The 19,619-nt window shown below is 42.4% G+C and overlaps 4 protein-coding genes across 8 annotated transcripts; all 4 read right to left on the bottom strand.

The window, feature by feature from the left end:
* Positions 1-156: 156 nt before the first annotated feature.
* On the bottom strand, positions 157-1,830 carry LOC6495975 (procathepsin L). 2 transcript variants are annotated; one of them, XM_014908083.3, is made up of 4 exons: positions 1,779-1,830; positions 1,239-1,511; positions 972-1,180; positions 157-910 (listed from the first exon to the last, which is right to left on the bottom strand). In XM_014908083.3, the coding sequence occupies exons 2-4, from the start codon at positions 1,503-1,505 to the stop codon at positions 208-210; spliced, it is 1,179 nt and encodes a 392-aa protein (XP_014763569.1). In that variant the 5' UTR covers positions 1,506-1,511; positions 1,779-1,830; the 3' UTR covers positions 157-207. The 2 variants fall into 2 exon arrangements, with proteins under 2 accessions (XP_014763569.1, XP_001959958.1); XM_001959922.4 differs by lacking the exon at positions 1,779-1,830 and adding an exon at positions 1,640-1,660.
* A 1,211-nt stretch (positions 1,831-3,041) lies between these two features.
* On the bottom strand, positions 3,042-4,146 carry LOC6495974. The gene is made up of 2 exons (XM_001959921.4): positions 3,462-4,146; positions 3,042-3,394 (listed from the first exon to the last, which is right to left on the bottom strand). The coding sequence occupies exons 1-2, from the start codon at positions 3,555-3,557 to the stop codon at positions 3,257-3,259; spliced, it is 234 nt and encodes a 77-aa protein (XP_001959957.2). The 5' UTR covers positions 3,558-4,146; the 3' UTR covers positions 3,042-3,256.
* A 1,385-nt stretch (positions 4,147-5,531) lies between these two features.
* On the bottom strand, positions 5,532-11,373 carry LOC6495973 (retrotransposon-like protein 1). Of its 4 annotated transcripts, none has more exons than XM_014908081.3 (4): positions 11,018-11,349; positions 8,189-8,564; positions 7,942-8,091; positions 5,532-6,735 (listed from the first exon to the last, which is right to left on the bottom strand). In XM_014908081.3, the coding sequence occupies exons 1-4, from the start codon at positions 11,067-11,069 to the stop codon at positions 5,898-5,900; spliced, it is 1,416 nt and encodes a 471-aa protein (XP_014763567.1). In that variant the 5' UTR covers positions 11,070-11,349; the 3' UTR covers positions 5,532-5,897. The 4 variants fall into 4 exon arrangements, with proteins under 4 accessions (XP_014763567.1, XP_001959955.2, XP_044571405.1 ...); XM_001959919.4 differs by having other exon boundaries at positions 7,942-8,094; positions 11,018-11,348; XM_044715471.1 differs by lacking the exon at positions 5,532-6,735 and having other exon boundaries at positions 7,547-8,091; positions 11,018-11,373.
* A 6,013-nt stretch (positions 11,374-17,386) lies between these two features.
* Positions 17,387-19,503, bottom strand: LOC6495972 (protein 5NUC). Its single transcript, XM_001959918.4, has 6 exons — positions 19,245-19,503; positions 19,057-19,192; positions 18,746-19,002; positions 18,415-18,691; positions 18,056-18,359; positions 17,387-18,003 (listed from the first exon to the last, which is right to left on the bottom strand). The coding sequence occupies exons 1-6, from the start codon at positions 19,436-19,438 to the stop codon at positions 17,441-17,443; spliced, it is 1,731 nt and encodes a 576-aa protein (XP_001959954.1). The 5' UTR covers positions 19,439-19,503; the 3' UTR covers positions 17,387-17,440.
* Between the last annotated feature and the right edge of the window lie 116 nt (positions 19,504-19,619).

Genomic DNA, 19,619 nt, shown 5'->3' with positions numbered 1-19,619 from the left:
TCAGAAAGAGTTCAAAATCAGATTTAAGTTATAGAATATACCTAAAACCAATTAAAATTCAACCATCAACAACAATCCTATTAAATTTTTTTAAAGTTTAAAATTTAAACACATTCCATGTTTCGAAAAAGATAATTAAAATGTTTTTCAGAGAGGTTTTTGATTACCATAGATTGAGGTTTATTTATTCACAAAAGATCTTTTAACTTAAACCACTGGGTAGGCACACTCTGCAGCAATGTTGCAGAAGTTCTTGCCACGGACAAGCCGGAAGTATCCATCCTCTCCCCAGGCAGCTGACCACGAGTTCTTGACGATCCAGTAATCCTGACCATTCTCAGATCCGTATCCCACGACTAAGACGGAATGGTTTGGATCCTCGCCATTACACTGTTCGTCGGAGTAAATGCCGCTGTCGTAATTCAGCAGAGTCTCAGTTCCGTACAACGAGCAAGCTACTGGGCCCAAAGTGCCCACCACCTTCTTCAGAAGCTCCTCATCTCCAACAGGAATTTCAGCCCATCCCTTGATCTGGGCTGCAGAAGTGCTGGGATTGTACTTGCAAGTGTCCTGCTTATCGAGATAGGCATAGCTTTCAGAGTTCGACACACCCTTCTGGTTTTCATGAATGAAAGCCATGGCATATCCCTGGTAGCCACCGTCGCAGCCAACCAGAGCAAACTCCTGAGGTCCGCAGTCGACCAGATTTTGTTCGGACAGAACAGGCAGGTTGCCAGTGGCACGGGCAATGTGTCCCTCAATAGTTCCGGTGGTGGCAAAAGCCCAGCAGGATCCGCAGGTTCCTTGATTCTTAACAGGAGTGACGGCACCGTGTTGACGCCAATCGAACGATTCGGGAACTGCACCAGCAGGAACGCTTGGGGGCTGTTTGCTGGCGGCAGCTTGGGCACTATTTATCAAGTTTAAAAGGTTAAATTAGAATTCAAATTATCAATAGTTTAGACACTTACTCTCCCTGCGAAGACCTCTTGCGACCAGTCAGCTGGGACAGGAATTCAGAGTGGGTCAGATCGGAGAAGGCATTCACAGCCAACTTGAATGTTGAGGCTCCGGACGCGAAGGCCGCGTTTCCGGCATCCACCAAGCTCTTACTGGCACTGAAGGCAGTCTCACGCAGCTGTTGCTCAGCGGCGGAAGCATAGGTCTTGCCGGTTTGAGCCTAAAAGGACATTCATGACTAAAAACCTTCTATTTTTTTAGAGAAAGAGGTTACATACCACGAAGTCACCGAAGCTCTGGACATTGTTCAGCAAGGGAACAGGAGGAACAACACTGGCAATGCGGCCAACAGCTCCTTGAACAGCTCCCGCCGCATTGGCGAGCCCATTTTGGAGGCCTCCGAGACCACCACCGAGACCACCACCGAGACCACCTCCAAGTCCACCACCAAGACCACCTCCAAATCCACCGCCAAATCTACCACCGTTTCCGAACTGCGCCGAGACGGCAGCCACCAGGAATGGGAGAACCAAAAGGAGTTTCATGCTGATCTGCGGAAGAGAGTAGCCTCTAATTAATGGCTGTGCGGATTTAACTGGTTTCCCGGGATTAATGCGAAGATCTAACAATCAGTTCAGGGGGAAAAACTGTAGATAGATCTATGCCTTGTAATAATTACAAATATAGTTGATTGCACGAGATGCTTATCATCGTCAGACAAATGCACTGACACTTGAGTATTCTATTATATGTACAGGTTTCAGATCTTAAATCACCGGTGTTCAATTCCGACTATGGACTATCTACCGAGAACTAACCTTACGCGCTCAACTAATCGGCACAAATGTTTGGGTTCGAACTGCTGACGGTGCTTATATACCATTTAGTGGCCAGCTATTAAACTGGGCAACCTCGCCCCCAACCCAGCCCAATAAAATCCATAAATCCAGAGATTCAGAATTATACAGAAATCTAAACGATTTAATTATAGAAGCTATAACTGTTTTCGATAGCCGTGTTCTATCTGGTTTGGGAACTCGTCTCAGTTCATTAGCGATATGTAAGATTTCACTAAAAATTAGCGAACGAACACTGAACAAATTAGGTATTAAAACTAGTTTCTTTTTTAATTATAATCAACTGATCCGAATATATGTCAAAAATAAGAAAATAGATCTTGTTTATTCGAATTCGAATTCTAATTACGAATTAATTAATTGTTATCATTGTATGGATTTGCGTCACATAGGTTCTCATTATTTCACTTTTCTGATAATGTATCACTTTTGGGGGGTACTGGATAAACTGGATAAAATCAAAAACTCGTTGTTTAAGAAAGTGATTTAAATATTACTTAATCGGAGTAACTGATCTGGAGATATCTTGAATGAACTCTGAGTTGCATGTTCGGGAAAAGTGTACCTTTCTCGAGCGATGAACTAAAAATCAATCTCTGAAGAAAACCTGACAACATTTTATAGACCACCTTGGATTGGCAACATTATGCAAATTCAATTAATCTCTGACTTAAAACTTGTTTGATTATTATATCACAGATTGAGTCGATTGTTTAACAAAATATAGGAATATTAATGTCAGAATAAAATGGAAATGAATATATATTTGATGGCAAACAGTAGCACTCGAAAAATGAGGAAGCTCAGGTGTTCTTCAAGTGGAAAATTAAGAAGGGTCTAACGGGGAATACCCTTAGGTGTCTGAAGAAACTAGTTTCTTTATCTAAATTAGGTCTCTGTATAATTTATATTTTCAACGCAACTTTGAATATTTATAATCAAGCGGCTGGTGTGTAAAAATTATCATACAACTTGTTTACAATATTAAATTATCTGTTTTTGATTATGATTCAATTATTGAAATAATAGATTAGTTTTTGCCTTAAAAAAACCGGAAGTAGCCCTTTAACAAATGGTCCTTTCAAAGGAATACTAAAATTTAATAATATTAGCACTCCAAAACTGAATGATTTCGGCAATCTTGACAAATCGTCTCCCATTCGTTTTGGCTTTAAACTTACATATCTGACATTATAGTGCAAATTCAATTAAAAGGAGTTAAAATATAGAAACTTTTCATTTATACGTGTGTATATTTTAACAAATATATCCAACTCTGGTGTATCATCTTTTTAACAAACATTTTCGCACAATGTTTAGTGCCAGACACATAACATAAACAACAAATAAAAGTTGAATAGTTATTTCCGTGTATAAAAAATTAACTATTTAATATTAATACATTATTCAAAAATAATTTAACAATTTTAAAGAATAAACTAATCAGTCTTTTGGTGTTTTGTATGAACGGCTCGTGACTCCTGAACTTCATGAATTGGTGTGGCTTCTGGCAGGAAAATAATTGGCTTTCGGAGATCAACAGGTGGCAGTGCCCAGTTCTTGGTCATGGGGAAGCGCTAAAGGATATGAATGATGCATCCTTTTAGTAAATAAATAAATGGCAGTTAAATAAATTATACTTACGCCACTGGGTCCATTGACTGAGCCATGTCCCACTTGTGGCCTGGCCAGGGCGAGACTCAAAGAAGCCAGGAAAGCCATAACCATGATTACTTTCATTTTTCTTGTATGAGGTTGGGAAGGAATGCTTTTCAAAGCAACTGGTAAGCTGGGAATGATTCTGGATTCCGGCTGTAATCCCTTTTATAATTCAAAACAGTCGGAACTTTCTCTGCCCAAAAAACACTTCCTGCACTTCCGGCTGGGAACTCGAAACATTTTTGTTGCCGTTTTAAAAATAAACCTTCCGATGCAGCACTTTTGCTTTCTGGAGCTGCCGATTCCCCCAGAGATTCATCCGGATTGGCGGTTACTTACCCGTTTAGCAGTTACTTACTGTTCTTGGTCTTGAGGAATTCTGGTGGCAGAAAAAAACCAAAAAAAATTAAGATCCAAAGAGCCAAAGAACCAAAGAACCTTTTTTATATTCGTTCGTTGGACTCTGCGATACATTTCAAGGTTGTTGCTGCCATATACCATATAAAAAAATGTATATATGTATATATTTGAGTATACATGTATCTGGGTGTATGAAGGAGTGTGTGTTCTTGTGTGTGCTTCTTTCATTAACCACTTTCAGCCGCATCAGCACCAAAAGCAACAACGCAGCAACAGCAACATCACCAGCAACAGCAACAGCAGCAGCAGCACAACAGCAACAACATCAGTCAACAGAACTTCAAACGAAGTCAGTCTTCTGCGTCTCCGCAAAGGTGGAGCCCATGGATGAAGATGAAAGTGCACTGGAAGAAACAGGACTTAGCCTTAAGAAGCCATAGAAGATCAATTTAATATTCCCTCTACTATGGATTGGATGAATAATTGGATAGGTGTACAATTTAATCCTATATTTTTTGTGAAAAATTTGAGTTTAAAGTTCAGGTCACTGGCAGACTTTACTTTCCAGAATTTATATATTTTTTATAAAAAATATCATTTCCAATTAAAGTTCAAAGTTATGAGGTCAAAGTTGACACAAATTTGAGCTTCTGACGCAAATACTACTCTAAATAAAATAAATATTGCTGCAAATTAAAATATCTTATTAAAAATAATTCAATTCTTGGAAAGAATTTAGGGTGAATTCGACTGGCACATATTTTCAAAGTGTATATAGACCGTTCCATTCGGGAATTAATTATAAATCACAATATAAATTATAAGGTGATATTTTTAATCGAAAACAGTTGAAATGAAGTTCGTATTTCATTCTAACATTTTGGTAAAATAAAACAAAATAAAATCAAACCGGTTTCTGATCATTTTATTTACGGTGTAGAACAGCAGGTGGCCAGGGGTAAGGAGAGTGCCTGAAAAGGAGACTAGGGTCAGAGAAGGGACTGGTGGGGGGATTTTGGGGGAGCAGCAGATGAAGGGACTTAACCAGAGGCCGCTGGGATCTTCTGGTTAATGTGTTGTGGCCAAAAGAGTTGCCGTCGCAACTCCATCTTCATCCAATTGTTGAACGACACCGACACACATAAAACTTGATGTGATGCGTCTGCGTCTCTGAAATCCTCTTTAAATTAAGAAAGATGATTTGCAGATTTGAATGCAGACACCGACATGGACCTGGAGCACGGACCCATGGACATGAGCACGAAACGTGAAACTAGCAACTTGGACTCTGTGCTGGCAGAGCGTGATGTAAGCCCACCAAAGAATTCTTTATTCTTTTGGGACTTTGGGACTTTGGCTTTTTGAGGCTATGGAGGCCCGGGAGTGGAGCTAGTGCAATAAAATACCAGCGCACCCACTTCAGTTTTCAGTTTTTAGAGCCTTAGCAGTTAATTTACGATTATTGGCTTTCATCTTCGTTTCAACTAAGCCAAATAAATCCCCAGAGACTGGTTTATGACTGGCTATTGGCCATGGTCAAGGCGAGCCGTTATGAAATCTATCTTCAGGATAATCTTTAAATTCTGGGGTTTAATGTTAAAATATACTGAGTCTCTCAAAAGAGACTGTTATCTAAGAAGTCTTTAAAACCATTCTATTGTTCCCCCAAAAAACTAATAAAACTAAAAAATCAAATCAGTTTTAATTACTCATTACATTTATTAATCAAGAGTTTCCATTTTTTGTTGTGTTGTTGGTGGTTGTCATACAATTAAAGCATACAATACATATATATTTATATATAGATTAATGTCTTAGCTCCTTTAATCTCTCTGCTGCTCTCCGATATGCTAGTGGATCGTCAATTTCGATGGGGTCCTTCGCCGCTCCAGGCTCCGGGTCCTCAGAGAGAAGCGACATTTTCGGACATGTCCGGCCGGCTCGCGAAAATGTATCATTCCTCAGTGGAACCCGGCTATCTGGTTGGATGACCTCCAAGGACCTCACACACATACACCCGAGCACACACATCTTAGGCTAGTTTTGGGAGGATGGTAGTCCCTAGTTATTGGCCGCCAGTGGCTTGCCCAGAACACGCATGGCATTGGAGTAGTCGGAGTCGATTTGGGGGATGATCTGCTGCTCGTTGGGCCGCAGGGTGCGTATCAGATCGTTCAGGGACAGCGAGGACTGGGGCGTCAGCTCCTCCTTGGGCTGCAGCTCCTGGGAGCTTGCCATCTTCTGGAAGTCCTGGGCGATCTGCTTGATGCGCTCCTCGATAGCAGCAGCTGGCGACTCCGTGGAACTGGGCAGGGTCAGGGACTCGCTGGCCGTCTCCGCCTCCTGGTCGGCCTCACTCTCCGCCTCTTCGTGGTCGTCGTGCTCTGCGCTCTCATGCTCCTCAACCGTGGCAGCGGCTTCCTGCTCTTGGTCCTGCTCCTGTTCCTGCTGGTGCTGTTGCTGCAGCTGCTGCTGGACCTCCTCGATGGAGTGCATTTCGGGATGCAGTTCGTTGTCGGTCAGCGGGAAGACATGCTCCTTGATATCACCCTCGTTATCCCCACTCAGCTCACGGGCATGCTCCTCCTGGTCCTCCTCGCCATCGCCTTCCACATCGTGATCGTCGTGCTCCTCGTGCTCCTCCACATCAGTCTCCTGGTCCTCCACATCGACATCGGTGGCATCCGTATCAGGCAGCGAGCGGTCATGGTTCAGCTTAAAGGAGATGAACGAGGGCTGCTGCTGAGAGTCCTCCGAGATCCTGGACTTGGCCTTAGCGGCGGTGTACAAGGAGCCACCGCTGGTGGACATCAGCAAGGGCAGAGGAGTGGTGGTGGCGGCGGCATGCAGATTCATCAGAGAGGCAGGTGTCCTGGGCGTGGTCGATGTAATGGGACGTCTGTTTTTTATTTCAGAATAAAAAAAACAAAAAAAGGACATTTTGGAATAAATTTCTTGATTTCTTTTAGAAGTTTCGTAGGCATGGTTAGTGCGAAAGTTGCTTAGCCTAAGTTTAGTTAGTTGAACTAAATATAATAGTTCATAATGACAACAACAACAACAACAGAAACAGCAATAACAACAACGACAGCAACAAGAGCGACAAAAACTAAGGAAGCTAAGCCCCAAACCACCAAACAAAATACATTTTGGCGCTCATATGGGTTTGAAAATTATAGAAATTAATGCAAAATTTTTAAATGAAATTATAGTAGAGTATATTATTTAATATATTTAATTTCTGATAAAACTTTTCCTTTAAAACATTGCATTAATTTCAAATTTCTTCATCATCCCATTGGCGTCTACAAATATGTGATGTCTTTTTGGAATCAATTTTTGTTTTTCAATCAAGACTGATTAGATTTTGGTCGCAATTTATAGAGAACTTGAAGTGGCGTTAGTAAGAAGTTCGCATTAGTCTTTTAAGATGTACATATGCATGGCAGATACAGATACAGCGGCCGGTGGAGATACACAATCTCGTGGATACACGATCCGGAGAGTGCGTGTGCCAGCCGCCAGCTGTGTGTGTCTGCCAGTGTGTGTGTGTAGTTATGGTAGATTGGTTACGATTTGGGGTTTAGCTCACCTATTTGTTCATTATTTCTTTTTTCGCAAATTCTGTTTTTGGAAAATCAAAATCGGATTCGCCTCTGTCTCTCTCTCTCTCTCTCACTGTGTGTGTGTGTGTGTGCTGTGTGTCTGTGTGTGTCTTTAATTTTTTTATAATTTTTATCAATTTTTTTTTCAAACTAAAATATATTGTGTGTTTTTTTTAATCACTTTATCCTTGCGTAATCTCTTGATTTGTTTTTGTTTTGAATATAATTATAATTTACTTAATTAAGGACATTTGTTTAATCTGCCACGGGCGGGCATCTCGTATAGCGAATTAATTAACTTTAATTATAGCATAATTTGTTTATTGCATTATTAATATTCTCTTAATATCCTCCTCATCCTCCTCCTGCTCCTCCTTCATTCAGTGCTCTCTCTTAATATATTTTTTCTGAATTTAATCGAGTGTCTTATATTTTTTTTTTTTCAGTGGATAATTTTGTGTATGTGGGTGGAGTGGCTCCGCGGTCTACAGTGTCCTTACCCCTGCGCCGACGAGACGGGGATGCTGCCATAGTTGTAGTAGTAGCAGCGGGTCTGCTCACAGATGAAGTCCTTCACGGCGGAGCAGTCCTCGGGCATCCACTTGAGCGTGGGCTGCTTCAGGATAACGCATCCTTTCTCGGCGCCACTGCTGCTATAGATTTGAGATTGAAGACAAAAATGATATGGATGTAGATGGGTCTAGTACACAGAGAAAAAGGATCCTAGTCTAGTCAAGGACTACTTACCTGTCGCGGGCAGTGCGCTGTGGTGAAGTGTTGCTATTGTGGTCAACAGGATCAAGAAGACCGGCCTGAATGGCGTCCGCCGAGTTCTCGAAGAAATCGAAGGTGGCATTGAACGGCAGACCGGTGCTCATCCATAGGAACATGCCCGTGCCCAGGCGATTGCCGGATGTCCAGAAATCATAGTTTCCATAACCGGCATTCTTCAGATAGGTGGTCATCGACTCGGCCTTCTCCTTGGTCTCGAACGAGGCCAGCTGTAGGCCCAGGGATCGGCAGTACTGGTAGGCCAGGAAGTAGTTCAGTTCCGGCGAATAGGGGTTCATCCGGCTGATGAAGTACTGAACTCCATCCAGATGGATTGTCGTGATGCGTTGACCTAAAAATTATAATAAATTGAGTTTATTTTCGGGGAAGACATAGTTGGATAATCAAAATGATTTCGTAGAGCCTAAGAGCCTAGAACAATGGGTGAATGAACCTATTTGACGAAAAACTCGACACGCAATTGGAATCGCAAAACGGTAACGGTTTCAACTTCGGACATCGCATGCGTAATTGTCTCGGCCAAAAGCCAAACATCATTAAATAGGATTACCAAAAAAGCTGGAGCTCCATAAAAATAAGCCAAGAAGAACAAAACTATGGCCCCCTAAATTGGACGAGTGATTCATGACTGAAAGAAAATGATGATAATAATGATGATGATGACCAGGAGCATTTATGCGGTCCCTGACCTCTGCCGTTGGCTAATTACACCCAAAATCCGATGGGGACTTTCGGAAAGGTGCTGATGACATTAATTAGCCCTGGCACTGGCACTGGCACTGACCAGCCGACTCTCCCGACATCTCTTGTGTAATCGCTGACCCGAGAATAAAAGTAAACTAAGAAGAGAATCAAGTCGTGGCGAACAATGCAAGATGACAGTGACTGTGACTCCGGGGCAACAGGTAGGCGAGGGACAAAGATCTTGGCCCTCTCAGAAACTATATATATGTCTGTCTGTCCGTCTGGATAGCCCTTGTCTTGGCCCTCACAAAGGGCGGCTCAAAAGATAAACACAAACACCCCGAGCCCGCGAGCCGAGCCGGTTACTTTGTGTATTGTCCGACTGACTCAACGAATGAACCCTCTTGGCCGCACTTGGCCATTTATGGCACTTGTCGTGGATGGATATTGGCTGGATGGAATATGGGCCTAGACATGCCGAGAGTACCAATGTTTGAAGACAAACACTCATACAGAGATCCTCATATGAGTACATACCCTGCTGGTGTATATGAAATTATTTCCGGCGATTTAAATGCCAGACACACACGAAGTCGAGTCAACTGCTGATGAAAAGACTGATGATAGAACCCCAAGATTTATGAATGAATACTGAACAGATTATTGTGTTTTTTTTTTTGGGAATTTTATAAATTCTGGTTGAAGATTGAGATTGCCATCAGGCATTTGCCATCCAATAAGACTAATAGCCCAGAAGCTCTTGTAGCCAGAAGAAATTCTAACCTCTTCTGGCCTCTTAAATTTCATTTTAATGGGCCAATTTGGGATCAGATTCAATTCAAGCATTCATTTCCTCAGCAAATGAATCCAGCTTGATAGTGATCTTGGACTTGGACTTGAAACTAAATCGGATTCAAGGTAAGAATAAAAAAATAAAACGTTGGCTAACAACATCTAGCTAGAAGATAACGAGCCTCGGCCCAATTGCAGTTAATTTGACACTGACTCTGACTCCGACTCTGACTTTGAACGTGAATTGGGATCTGGGAGGAAGGAGGTTGTGGAATTGGGATAGGGGATAGTGGATAGGGTAACCCAATAATTGGGCAGCACCAAAGCAAAAAACCCAATCGTTCCCTGCAGCTCTTCCAGCACCATAATTTCCAAAGGTAATTACGCTCCGGCCAGCGATAGATCGCGAATCTAGCACGTCTCTAATGATGCAGTCAAAGTCAATTCTAGTGTTTGCCCGGACCCGGAGATGTGGATGTTGATGCTCAAGCTCAGGCTTTCGGCCAGAGGATGCAACTAACTCTAGTTATTTGTTGGCACCTAACATCCCTCCGGCCAGTTAGCAGGCAAATCATCATTATAATGACGATGGCGACGGGGATAATCAGTAGGAAATTGATAAAAAAAAAAAAAAAAAAAAACATCACAAAGAGGGGGATCCAAAAGCCAATCCAGGACAATGTAATGGGTATTCGATGGGAAGAGTGCTCTCAGCATAACAAGAACCCGACTTAATGACTGCCAACACTGATGCGAGTGCATTATTCTTTCCTTCAGATTCCTGATTCGATTATTCAGAGCTCTACACTCAGTTCCATGGAACGTCTTCTGTGTTTACTTGTTAAATGGCAGAAATAATTATGGGGCTTTCTGCAAGATTGAATTATTATTGCCAGAGACAGAGCCAGAGCTAGAGCCAGAGCCAAGTCAAGCCAGCAATTAGTGAGACATTTACGGAACCGTAAACTTAATTTGTTTGGGTTCTTAATTTTCCTAGAAGAGCTTTCTTTAAGAGGTGGTTCTTTGTCATAATTAAACTGAATAATATTTGGGTTTTAGGGCTAAGATTTTTAGGTTTTTAATTAATTAATAGCTTTAATTAAGAGACAAGAAGTTCCTTAAAACCTTTTAATTTTTTCTCTATAAATTATGAGAAACTTAAGTCAAGATTCTTGAGGAATTCTTAAAGGACTATTTAATATTTCTATTTCTTTCTTTGAAATAATAATAAAATTCTAATAAATCTACAGAAAAACAATCCTTAGAAGATAATTAATCAAAATTTATGGTTATTTTTTGGATACTAACCTGCAGCGCATGCCAAAAGGCTCAGAAGGCAGATGAGAACGATTTTGGCCATCTTTTCTTCGGTTGGCTGTGGATGGATGTGGTGGGAGCGCGAAGCACTAGTATCTGATTGCCGCTGGCGACGATCGGTGAATATAAATATATATGGATATATATATATATATGGGGGAATCGGGTTCTCAAATCCCAAAAGGAGACGCGCGATCGAGGTGGTTGGCTCTTGAAATTGTTGGGAGTACTTCAGCACTACACGTCGCGTTCACTGCAAGCCTTCGTCGTCGACTGATCGCTGAACTGATCCGGCCAATATCACGCAGCCGCGAATGTCCAATGCCAATGCCAAGAAGATGTCGGGAATCGGGAAGGCCCAAAACCAAGAAGGCCAGAAGAACAAGCCGAAGAATAACGAACCGACAGAGTGCTCCGTCTCGCTGCTTCCAGAACTCCAACAATTCCAGTTTCCTCTTCCAGTCAACCAACACACACACACACTCGCTCACACACACACGACAGACTGCAGATACAGATACAGATTTGGAATAAAAAAGTGCTGCCACTATTCTGTTAATCCTTTGGATACCGAATCTTGGTAATAGAGCTTCTGTTCTGGCCGAGTTAGCTTTGGTAAGTGTCGGTTGGTGTCGAAAGCAGTTAGCTTAAAAAGGAAATTGCCCCATGAAAACCGGAGGGCAGGAGGGGGAAGAGAGAGACTGACTCTAAGCGAAGAAAGGAGAAATAGCCGAAACTAAAAGAAACCAACTATTGGCTTATTTCATGGATGTGATTGGAAATTGGCCTCGCTGTGTATCTGTGTGCGGGCTCTTCCTGTTCTGAGTTTGTGTGTGTGTGTGTGTGTGTGGGTCTGAGCCGAAGTCAGTGCTAGACAAAGAACGCAATAAAGCTATGGGACACACAAAAGCGGGCTCAAACCGAAATCTTCAGGCACTTGAAGAAAATCTTTAAGACAATAGTTAAATAATAAATATAAGTCAGATTTTAAGAGTTTTAAAATATTTTTTATTTTAAGAAACTGTTCATAGAATTCTAGTATTTTAAAATAAATCCTATCTATTTTTTCCAGTGTATTTGCACACATAAACATTCAACTGCACGTCGCCGTCATCATTCCAATGGGATTCGGAGCCGCAGTCAGCGTCGCAGTTGGCTTAGCAGTCGACGCAGACGTCGACTTCGACTGCGTCCAAGTCATTGTTAGTTTTATTCTTTCTCCCACAACGACTCTTTGGTTCTTTCTTCTGTTGGCCTTACCTTTCGCCCCGTCTCGCTCTGGCCTGTCTTACCTGTAGGGCTCGCTGCACGTTTGTCCCACACCCCCCCGCCACTCCTGCCGCCATGGAAGCCCTAGCTCCAGCTCCAGGCCCTCCAGACCTCCGCCCGTAACCCAACGCAATGTGGTTCCATTTCCATTAATTTGGTACGCTATCGCGACGTAGAGTCGCCCCATGGAACTCGCTGCTTTCTGCGGTTTCTGATTCTTTTTATTTTTCAGTTGGCCCTTTTAGTTATTTTTGCTGGAAGCGTGAAATGTAATAATGATCTTCTGCTTTGCATTTTGACAATATTTTTTCCCCATTTTTTTTTTGTCTTTTCTGCGGGTGCCAGCCACAAAACACGAACTTACACACCTTTTCCTTTTCGCCCCCCCGCCCCACCATTGGAGTTATGATAAATGTTTCGGATATTTAATTATTTTATGGTATGGACTTTCGGGTTTTGGCTTCTGGAGCATTCTAATTAACCTTAGAACTTGTTGAAGGATAAATATTTCGTTTAATGATTATTAATAGCTATGGTTTTTAAGTGGTTCAGAGTGGAATTAGCCAGCAATTAGTGTAGGACAGTGGAGTCTCTCTACTCCCTGATTTCCATCCTCACTTTATCACTCTTATTTAATATGTGGCTTAATTCTAGCTTAACCAATAGTTAATCCCATTCGACACATCGCCCGATCTCTGGACTGTGGACGCTGGACTCTGGACTATAATTATGAACGCGTTCGGCTAAACATAATAATGGCCAAGTGATTAACAGTCATGGGAAATGAATTGCCCGCAATTTCCCAGTTGCATGGCTGCAATGGATTGGATTGGGGTGGTGGTGTTCCATCGCCACAAAAATAAAAATCTTAAAAAATAAAAAAACCTGTGTGCGTGCTTATTGCAATCGAAAATTCTATCGCAAGTACAACGCACCACAGATTTTGGCCCTTCATGGTTCCAAAGCACCACCGCCGGGCGGACGCCAACGCCAACTCCAACGCCAGCTGTGACGTCGACATCGACGCACAGTGGAGAGCTTAATGTGACCGCCGCGGCTCGGACTCCTTGCAATCTGGATTTTGTGAAAGGAGGTGGGGCTGCAGTGCTGTCGGATGGCCTTCGCCTTTAACAGCATTCATCCATCTATACTCGCGGCTGCTTTTTCTTCTTCTTACACTCTCAGGTTGATCTCCTGATCCTCACCATTTGTATTTGTATTAGTATTTTGTATCTCAACGAAAAGAAAAAAATTATTGGAAAAAAAAGAGATTCAAATTTGATACTTTTTGGAGTGACTTTTGAAAAAAAGGATCAATCATAATCCCTATCATATCATAATCCTGGAATCCTTAAAAAGCTTTAAATTTCAAACAAAATAATCTTAATCAACACTAATGTCTAGTGTTTTGAAATTTTTTACTGTGTGCTTTTGTGGCGTCGCCGCGATCTTCTTCTTCTTGCGTCTTCCTCCCCCTATGGTGCCCAGCCCCACCTCCACCGCCGCCACCACCTCACCTTCTTTTCGTCCTCTTCCTCTTGTTCCCATTTCATTGCTAGTTGCTGTTCTTGTTCCTGTTGGTTGCTTGTTGTTTTTGGTCTAAAAATAAACTCGGCACCAGATTGAGGAATTTAATTCGCCTTTTGGTAGAAATCCTCGACTTTGGCTTTACCAACGGACTTTGGTTTGCCACTTTTGCTTTGCTTTTCCGCCAATTCCTCACCATCCCCTTCCCCCATTTGTTGCTCCTGTGTATCCCCACATCCATTTTAGCGTCAAGTTTAGCGATGATGCTGATGATGACGACATGGACATGGCATCTAAAAGGAAGAAGAACTAGGAGAAGGCAAAAGGCCTGGACCTGAACCTGGATCGTAATACACACATTTTCCGCTTGGGATCAAAGGATTAATGTGAATCGGGTTTTGCGGCTTGAGAAATGACATTCAGATATTCTTTTGAGACGGACACATTGCGAATTTCCACTTGCCTGAGTTCTAATTAGAATAGGTATCTTTCAGATAAACTAGATAGCCAATTGGTGTGTGTTGTCCTTGGCGGTACGAAGGTCATCAGCATTTACATCGGAGGTCACACACACACTCGAACTGTCGTGAGGGCCAAGCCCACAAAATGGCAAGAACATGACCAGCAAACCGATCAGAAGGAATCCTAGACCATCCTCCTTGAATTCGTTCATGCATAAATTCATAACTCCCTCTAGTCCCCCTTTTAGTTCTACAGCCTATTTGCCTGCCATGAGTCATGTACATTAATAATAAACTTATTAAAATATTCACAAATGGAGGTATGGATTTTTTAAATAAATGCATTTCCTTTGAGATGTCACTTCCTCTGGCTAAGCTTACAAAAGAAATCTCATTGAAATATCTATGAAATATATTGAATGATCCTTCCCACCACCCAACATCTTCAATTGGCCATCTTTGTCTTGTTCTTCTTCATCTTTTTGGCCAGGTCGACTTGACCATAACCATATCAACGGTAAATAATTTCGATCACTGAAGCATTGAAGCTGAAACGAAACGAGAAACGAAACCAAATGAGCCTTGGCTTGGCTTGGCTTGGAGGATGGCTAATGGGGATTGGAATGGTATGGTATAGTATGGCATGGTATGGATAGCAAACTGGCAATCAAAGTTGAGGAGAGAGAATTGGGGACAGCTAAAGGAATTTGGACGCTGATGTCTATACGATTCTTTTTGGCCAACAGAGAGGTGGATCTCCTCCTTCACGTCATTTCGGATTCCATGTCAAAAGGTGAAGCCAATTCAACGTTTCTGGCGAACTGGCCAAAAAAATCACGACCAACAGCTCAACAGCAACAATCGGGGCTATAGAACACCAACAAAAACAACACCAACAACAACAAAAACAACAACAACAGCAACAGATACAACAATAAATGGCCAACAATGCCAAACTAACCGCATCAACACGAAAATCACTTCATGCAGTTCAGGGGCAAATAAAAAGGGGGTTGGGAAGAGAGATCCCCCAAAAAAAAAGGGGTTTCGGATGATTTCAATTAATTTGTGAGTCGCGCAACTCATTGACCCATGCATGATCTGCTTCCACAGAGCACGGCCAATTCCCATGTCTCAATTCGATATAGAACAGATGCTGTCTTGAAGTCTCATTTCTACACAGGAATTTTATGAAATTTAAGGGTTAATAGTGGGATTTTTAGATCTTAAATAAGGGGGTTTCTACAATCAAATATAATAGGTATCAATAGATCTTTTTCTGAGTAAAAAATAATGCTTTTTCTTAAAAGAATTTGAAATAAATATATATGTAGTAAGACTCTTTTAAAGAAATATATTATGTTTAAATAAAAAATCATTTGAACAACTTCTAAAAATTTAAAATAAAATATCTAGCCTTAAATATCTAAATCCTAAAAGACCAACCCCTCAGTTTCTCTCCGTGTAGTAATGCCCCAAACAAATGGCCAACAAACTTAGAGCGCGCGATCTTCTCATGTCGCTAATACGGCCATTAGACCTAAACGGTTAGAACTCAAAGAAAAGGAAGAAATGACGAGGAGGAGGAGGAGGAGGAGTGGAGAGAGTTAGAAGCCGGGGGGAGCTGGCCTAGGGGGAGCTGGAAAGCTAAGCAGGAAACCAAAAAAGCATTCTTAATGAAGGGAATCAAATAGAAATGAAAGAAAGACGGAAGTAGGCTTTTATGGGCAGACACACTGCCCGGCCAAGATTATAGCCAAGTTAGAACATAGCCAAGGGGAAGGGGGGCTATTCATTTGCGAAATTGAAATGCCACTGCCAACCTTTATGCGGGTGCTGGTGCGGGTGCGGATGTGGCAGCGAATATCTTGGATGGTGGTGGTGTGGGTGGGTGTGGGGTTCAAGAACCTCTCTGAGCCATGACTAACCGAATGACTGATAGCTGCGGCTACAGTTCCGTGCCAACTATAAGTTTTTTTTTTGTTTTATGTATGTGCTCCGAAGTGCCGCTCCAAAGTGCCCGCCCGATTCTGCACTTGACCGATGTCCGTGGCCCAAGAACTTTTTACCGGGCCACCATAATTACATGCCAGCTCCCGCTGCACCGCCCCATTTTCCCACCCTATGCTTCTTGTCAGCAGTGAGAAAAAATAAGTATATTTTATAAAATATACCCTCCTCATCAGCAAGGATATGATTAATATGAAAAATAGGATTTTCTTCAGTGTCTCTTGTGGCCAAATGCCGACAGCAGATTGTGTTTGTGTCGCCTACGATCGAGCTGGCCGTGGATGTGGACACGGATGTGGCTGCATGAGTATGTGCTTCTCACGACAGCCAAGAGCCTGGAGCTTGGGCTGGATCTGAAGCCGGAGTTGAACCGAAAGCTAGAACACGCCGCCAGTAGCAGACATTGAGGCCATAGCCATAGCCATAGCCATAGCCGTAGCCATAGCCAATGTCTTGGCCAGATCCAAATGGCAATGCAGGGGCTGCCAACACGAGCTTGATGACTATTATGTGGGCAGAGGTCGGCGGGGTCGGTGCACCGTGAACTTCTCATGAAAAGCCTAACCATGGGGAATTTAATAGTGCTTAGCACCAGCAGAAGACACCCGAGTAACCATCAGAAACCGAAACAGAACCAGAGACAGAAACAGAGACAGAAGCTTATGGCGAGCCACAGATACAGATACAGATACAAATACAGATTGGTAGTTCTGTAGTTCGTTCATTTGGCAGTCAATTATGGCCAGAAGCCAGAAGCAGAGTCATGCTGGCAGCACCTGGCAGCGTTATGAATACTCGAATAATGGCCAAGCACTCACTACGGATCAGTCAACGTCACAATTGCTGTTGTTGGAAAACTCAAATGCCTGTTAGGAATAAACTAAAAATGGGCCAAGAGTTTAAGAGTTTTCTAGTTTTTTAAATGAAAACTATTCCGATTGTGATTGCTAATCAAGATTATGGGACACCTTTGCTTATGTAGGAAAGGTCACTGCCTTAATCTCTGATCGCAGTTCTGGAAGCTATTGCGCAATAGGCACAAAAACAGAAAGCGAATGCTAATGATAATGATGCCCCCATGGAGCAGATCGTTTCTTTTCTTATTTTTCTGTCTTTAATTTTTTTTTTTTTTTGAAACTGGGAGTCATCATTTACTGGCCAAGTAGAGAAATGTGGCAAATAAAACGGCTGCAACTAGACCCCTGCGGCCAGAGGAACTGCGATACATTCTCTCCTGCATCATGATGCGTTCCTCTCGTTCCGGATAGATGACCTTGTGCTCCTGCAGATACCGGATTACAGCATTCCGGTCCAGAATGCTTAGGTTCTGAACGGTCGGGTTGTGGGTATCAATGAAGTTATAGCCATCGCCTCCGTGGACCAAAAACGAGGTTAGGACTATGCCATAATAGTCTTCGGTGATGACGTTCTCGTAGTGAGGAATCTGACAGGAGGAACACAGGGCCTTAATCTCCGTTATTCTCTGTCCCTTGGGATGGCTGTAGTTGTACTTCAGCCGGAGGCCGGACACCTGAAGGAAGCCCCCGGTGTTGTCTGTGGAGCGCAAATAGGCGGAGTGCTCCAGAGCCCTCATCAACTGAGTGCCGCTGATTTTGGTGTAGAACAGATGCTGGCTAAAAGGTAGAACCATTACCACATCGGCCTCTGTAATGGCACCCGTTTCTCCTGGCTCGATGGAGGCGCGAATGGCTAGGATTAATGGTTCTATTAATAAGGATTGACTTCTTAATGAACAGCCTACCTCCCGCATTGACTATTCCAATGGAGGCATCTGTCCAGGAGCTCCGATCTCTCATCGTCTCCAAGACCCTGGCATAAACAAAGCTATCGGCTATGAAATTCCCAAAGTTACACTCTCCCAGGCCACAGCTCTTCCGGTCGCCATTCAGGAACACCGTGGTAGTGCCCACCACATGGTCCTCCATGTCGCTAATGACCTGACGGTATTTCTGGAGATAATCCTGGATATCCTGACTGGCCTTGAAGGTGCTATCCAAAAGGACTGGGTTTCCTTTAAAGGTAAGAAGATTGCCTCCTCTATCGAACTGCAATTAATAATTATTAAATATCTGTATCCTTCTAGTATTACTGCAAACCCACTTCCAAATGAATCTTGCCCAGATACTTGGTATAAGCATAAGCTTGCAAAACCAATACTTTCCTGCCATCGGGCTTGATCACTATGGTGGGATAAGGACCCTCGGCTATGTCTGTATGAGGGGCCTTTCCCGTATACAAAAAAGTGTGCGATTGTCCGCCCACTACGATGTCCACATCGGGACAACGCAGGGCTATGTCCATATCCGTTTGATAGCCCGAGTGACCCAGGGCAATTATAATATTCACCTCATTCTGGATTAGTCTTTTGGTTATTTTACTATGAGAAATACCTAAATATTAAAAATATTTAGCACAATAGACTGTTACATACTTAATGGATGAAACCTCCCTTTTGTAGATCACATTATTCGGCTGAGTGCGTTGTTTGGTATCTGATCTAATATATCCGACAATTCCAATTCGCGTTTTATTCAACTTCAATATTTTATAATCCATCAAGTTTTCGCAAGCTTCCAAGGTGGGCTCATTGGTCAGGTTTAAAGTACCACTGACCACTGGAAAGTTCACAGTTTGCAGGAATTCGACCAGCTTATCAACGCCATCATCGAACTCATGAACTCCAAGAGCCTAAAAAATGTTATTTGTTTAAACAATTACTTAAATATTTTTAAAAACATTAACCATGGCATCTGGTGCCAGCATATTTAAGAGCTCAGCCACCATTTTTCCTCTGTAGACTGAAAACCAGGGAGTTCCCTGGAAAGAGTCCCCAGCATTCAAGTATATGGTTGGTCCTGAACTCCTGGCTTTCTGTACACTAAAAGAAAATCTATGAAAGATAAATTTTAGTTTTAATCGGAGAAACTTACGCGGTGGCCACTCGACCAAATCCTCCAAAACACAGACCTTGTTCATCATCACCGGGAAGGCATTTTCCTCCTTTAGCGGAAATCGGATCGAACCACGAGTGCATGTCGTTGGTATGCAACAGAGTGAACTTTACACCATGGATCCATTTCAGAAGGAAGAGCAGTATAATGCATTGCAGTGGGGGAGGTAGCATTTTTTCTCAACTATTTTCAAGAATTAATGAATGGAAATCAAAGGAAAACTATGATCTGGCTTACAGTTTCTATAGCCTATTTTTGGGGTAGGTCCAAGAGCGACTTATAGCACCCATAAAAGTATGCTACAATTATAGATAGTAACTGAGTTTAAAATTTAACTCAAATATAAAAGAAATA

Source organism: Drosophila ananassae, chromosome 3L, assembly GCF_017639315.1.
Source record: "Drosophila ananassae strain 14024-0371.13 chromosome 3L, ASM1763931v2, whole genome shotgun sequence".
Taxonomy (NCBI): domain Eukaryota; kingdom Metazoa; phylum Arthropoda; class Insecta; order Diptera; family Drosophilidae; genus Drosophila; species Drosophila ananassae.
Note: the sequence above shows the minus strand (reverse complement) of the source record. Positions and strands in the feature narration are given on the sequence as shown.

Bases quoted from the DNA above. Each gene is read 5' to 3' on its own strand.
- LOC6495974 (XM_001959921.4), bottom strand. From the start codon at position 3,557: ATGAAAGTAATCATGGTTATGGCTTTCCTGGCTTCTTTGAGTCTCGCC. The intron at 3,395-3,461 runs GTAAGTATAATT...CATATCCTTTAG, and splicing joins CAGTCAATGGACCCAGTGGC to CGCTTCCCCATGACCAAGAA.
- LOC6495973 (XM_001959919.4), bottom strand. From the start codon at position 11,069: ATGGCCAAAATCGTTCTCATCTGCCTTCTGAGCCTTTTGGCATGCGCT. The intron at 8,095-8,188 runs GTAAGTAGTCCT...TCAAATCTATAG, and splicing joins CAGCGCACTGCCCGCGACAG to CAGCAGTGGCGCCGAGAAAG. The intron at 6,736-7,941 runs GTAAGGACACTG...AATAAAAAACAG, and splicing joins CCCGTCTCGTCGGCGCAGGG to ACGTCCCATTACATCGACCA.
- LOC6495975 (XM_014908083.3), bottom strand. From the start codon at position 1,505: ATGAAACTCCTTTTGGTTCTCCCATTCCTGGTGGCTGCCGTCTCGGCG. The intron at 1,181-1,238 runs GTATGTAACCTC...ATGTCCTTTTAG, and splicing joins AGAGCTTCGGTGACTTCGTG to GCTCAAACCGGCAAGACCTA. The intron at 911-971 runs GTAAGTGTCTAA...CTTGATAAATAG, and splicing joins AAGAGGTCTTCGCAGGGAGA to TGCCCAAGCTGCCGCCAGCA.
- LOC6495972 (XM_001959918.4), bottom strand. From the start codon at position 19,438: ATGCTACCTCCCCCACTGCAATGCATTATACTGCTCTTCCTTCTGAAA. The intron at 19,193-19,244 runs GTAAGTTTCTCC...ATTTTCTTTTAG, and splicing joins TTTGGTCGAGTGGCCACCGC to TGTACAGAAAGCCAGGAGTT. The intron at 18,692-18,745 runs GTATGTAACAGT...TATTTCTCATAG, and splicing joins AGGGAGGTTTCATCCATTAA to TAAAATAACCAAAAGACTAA.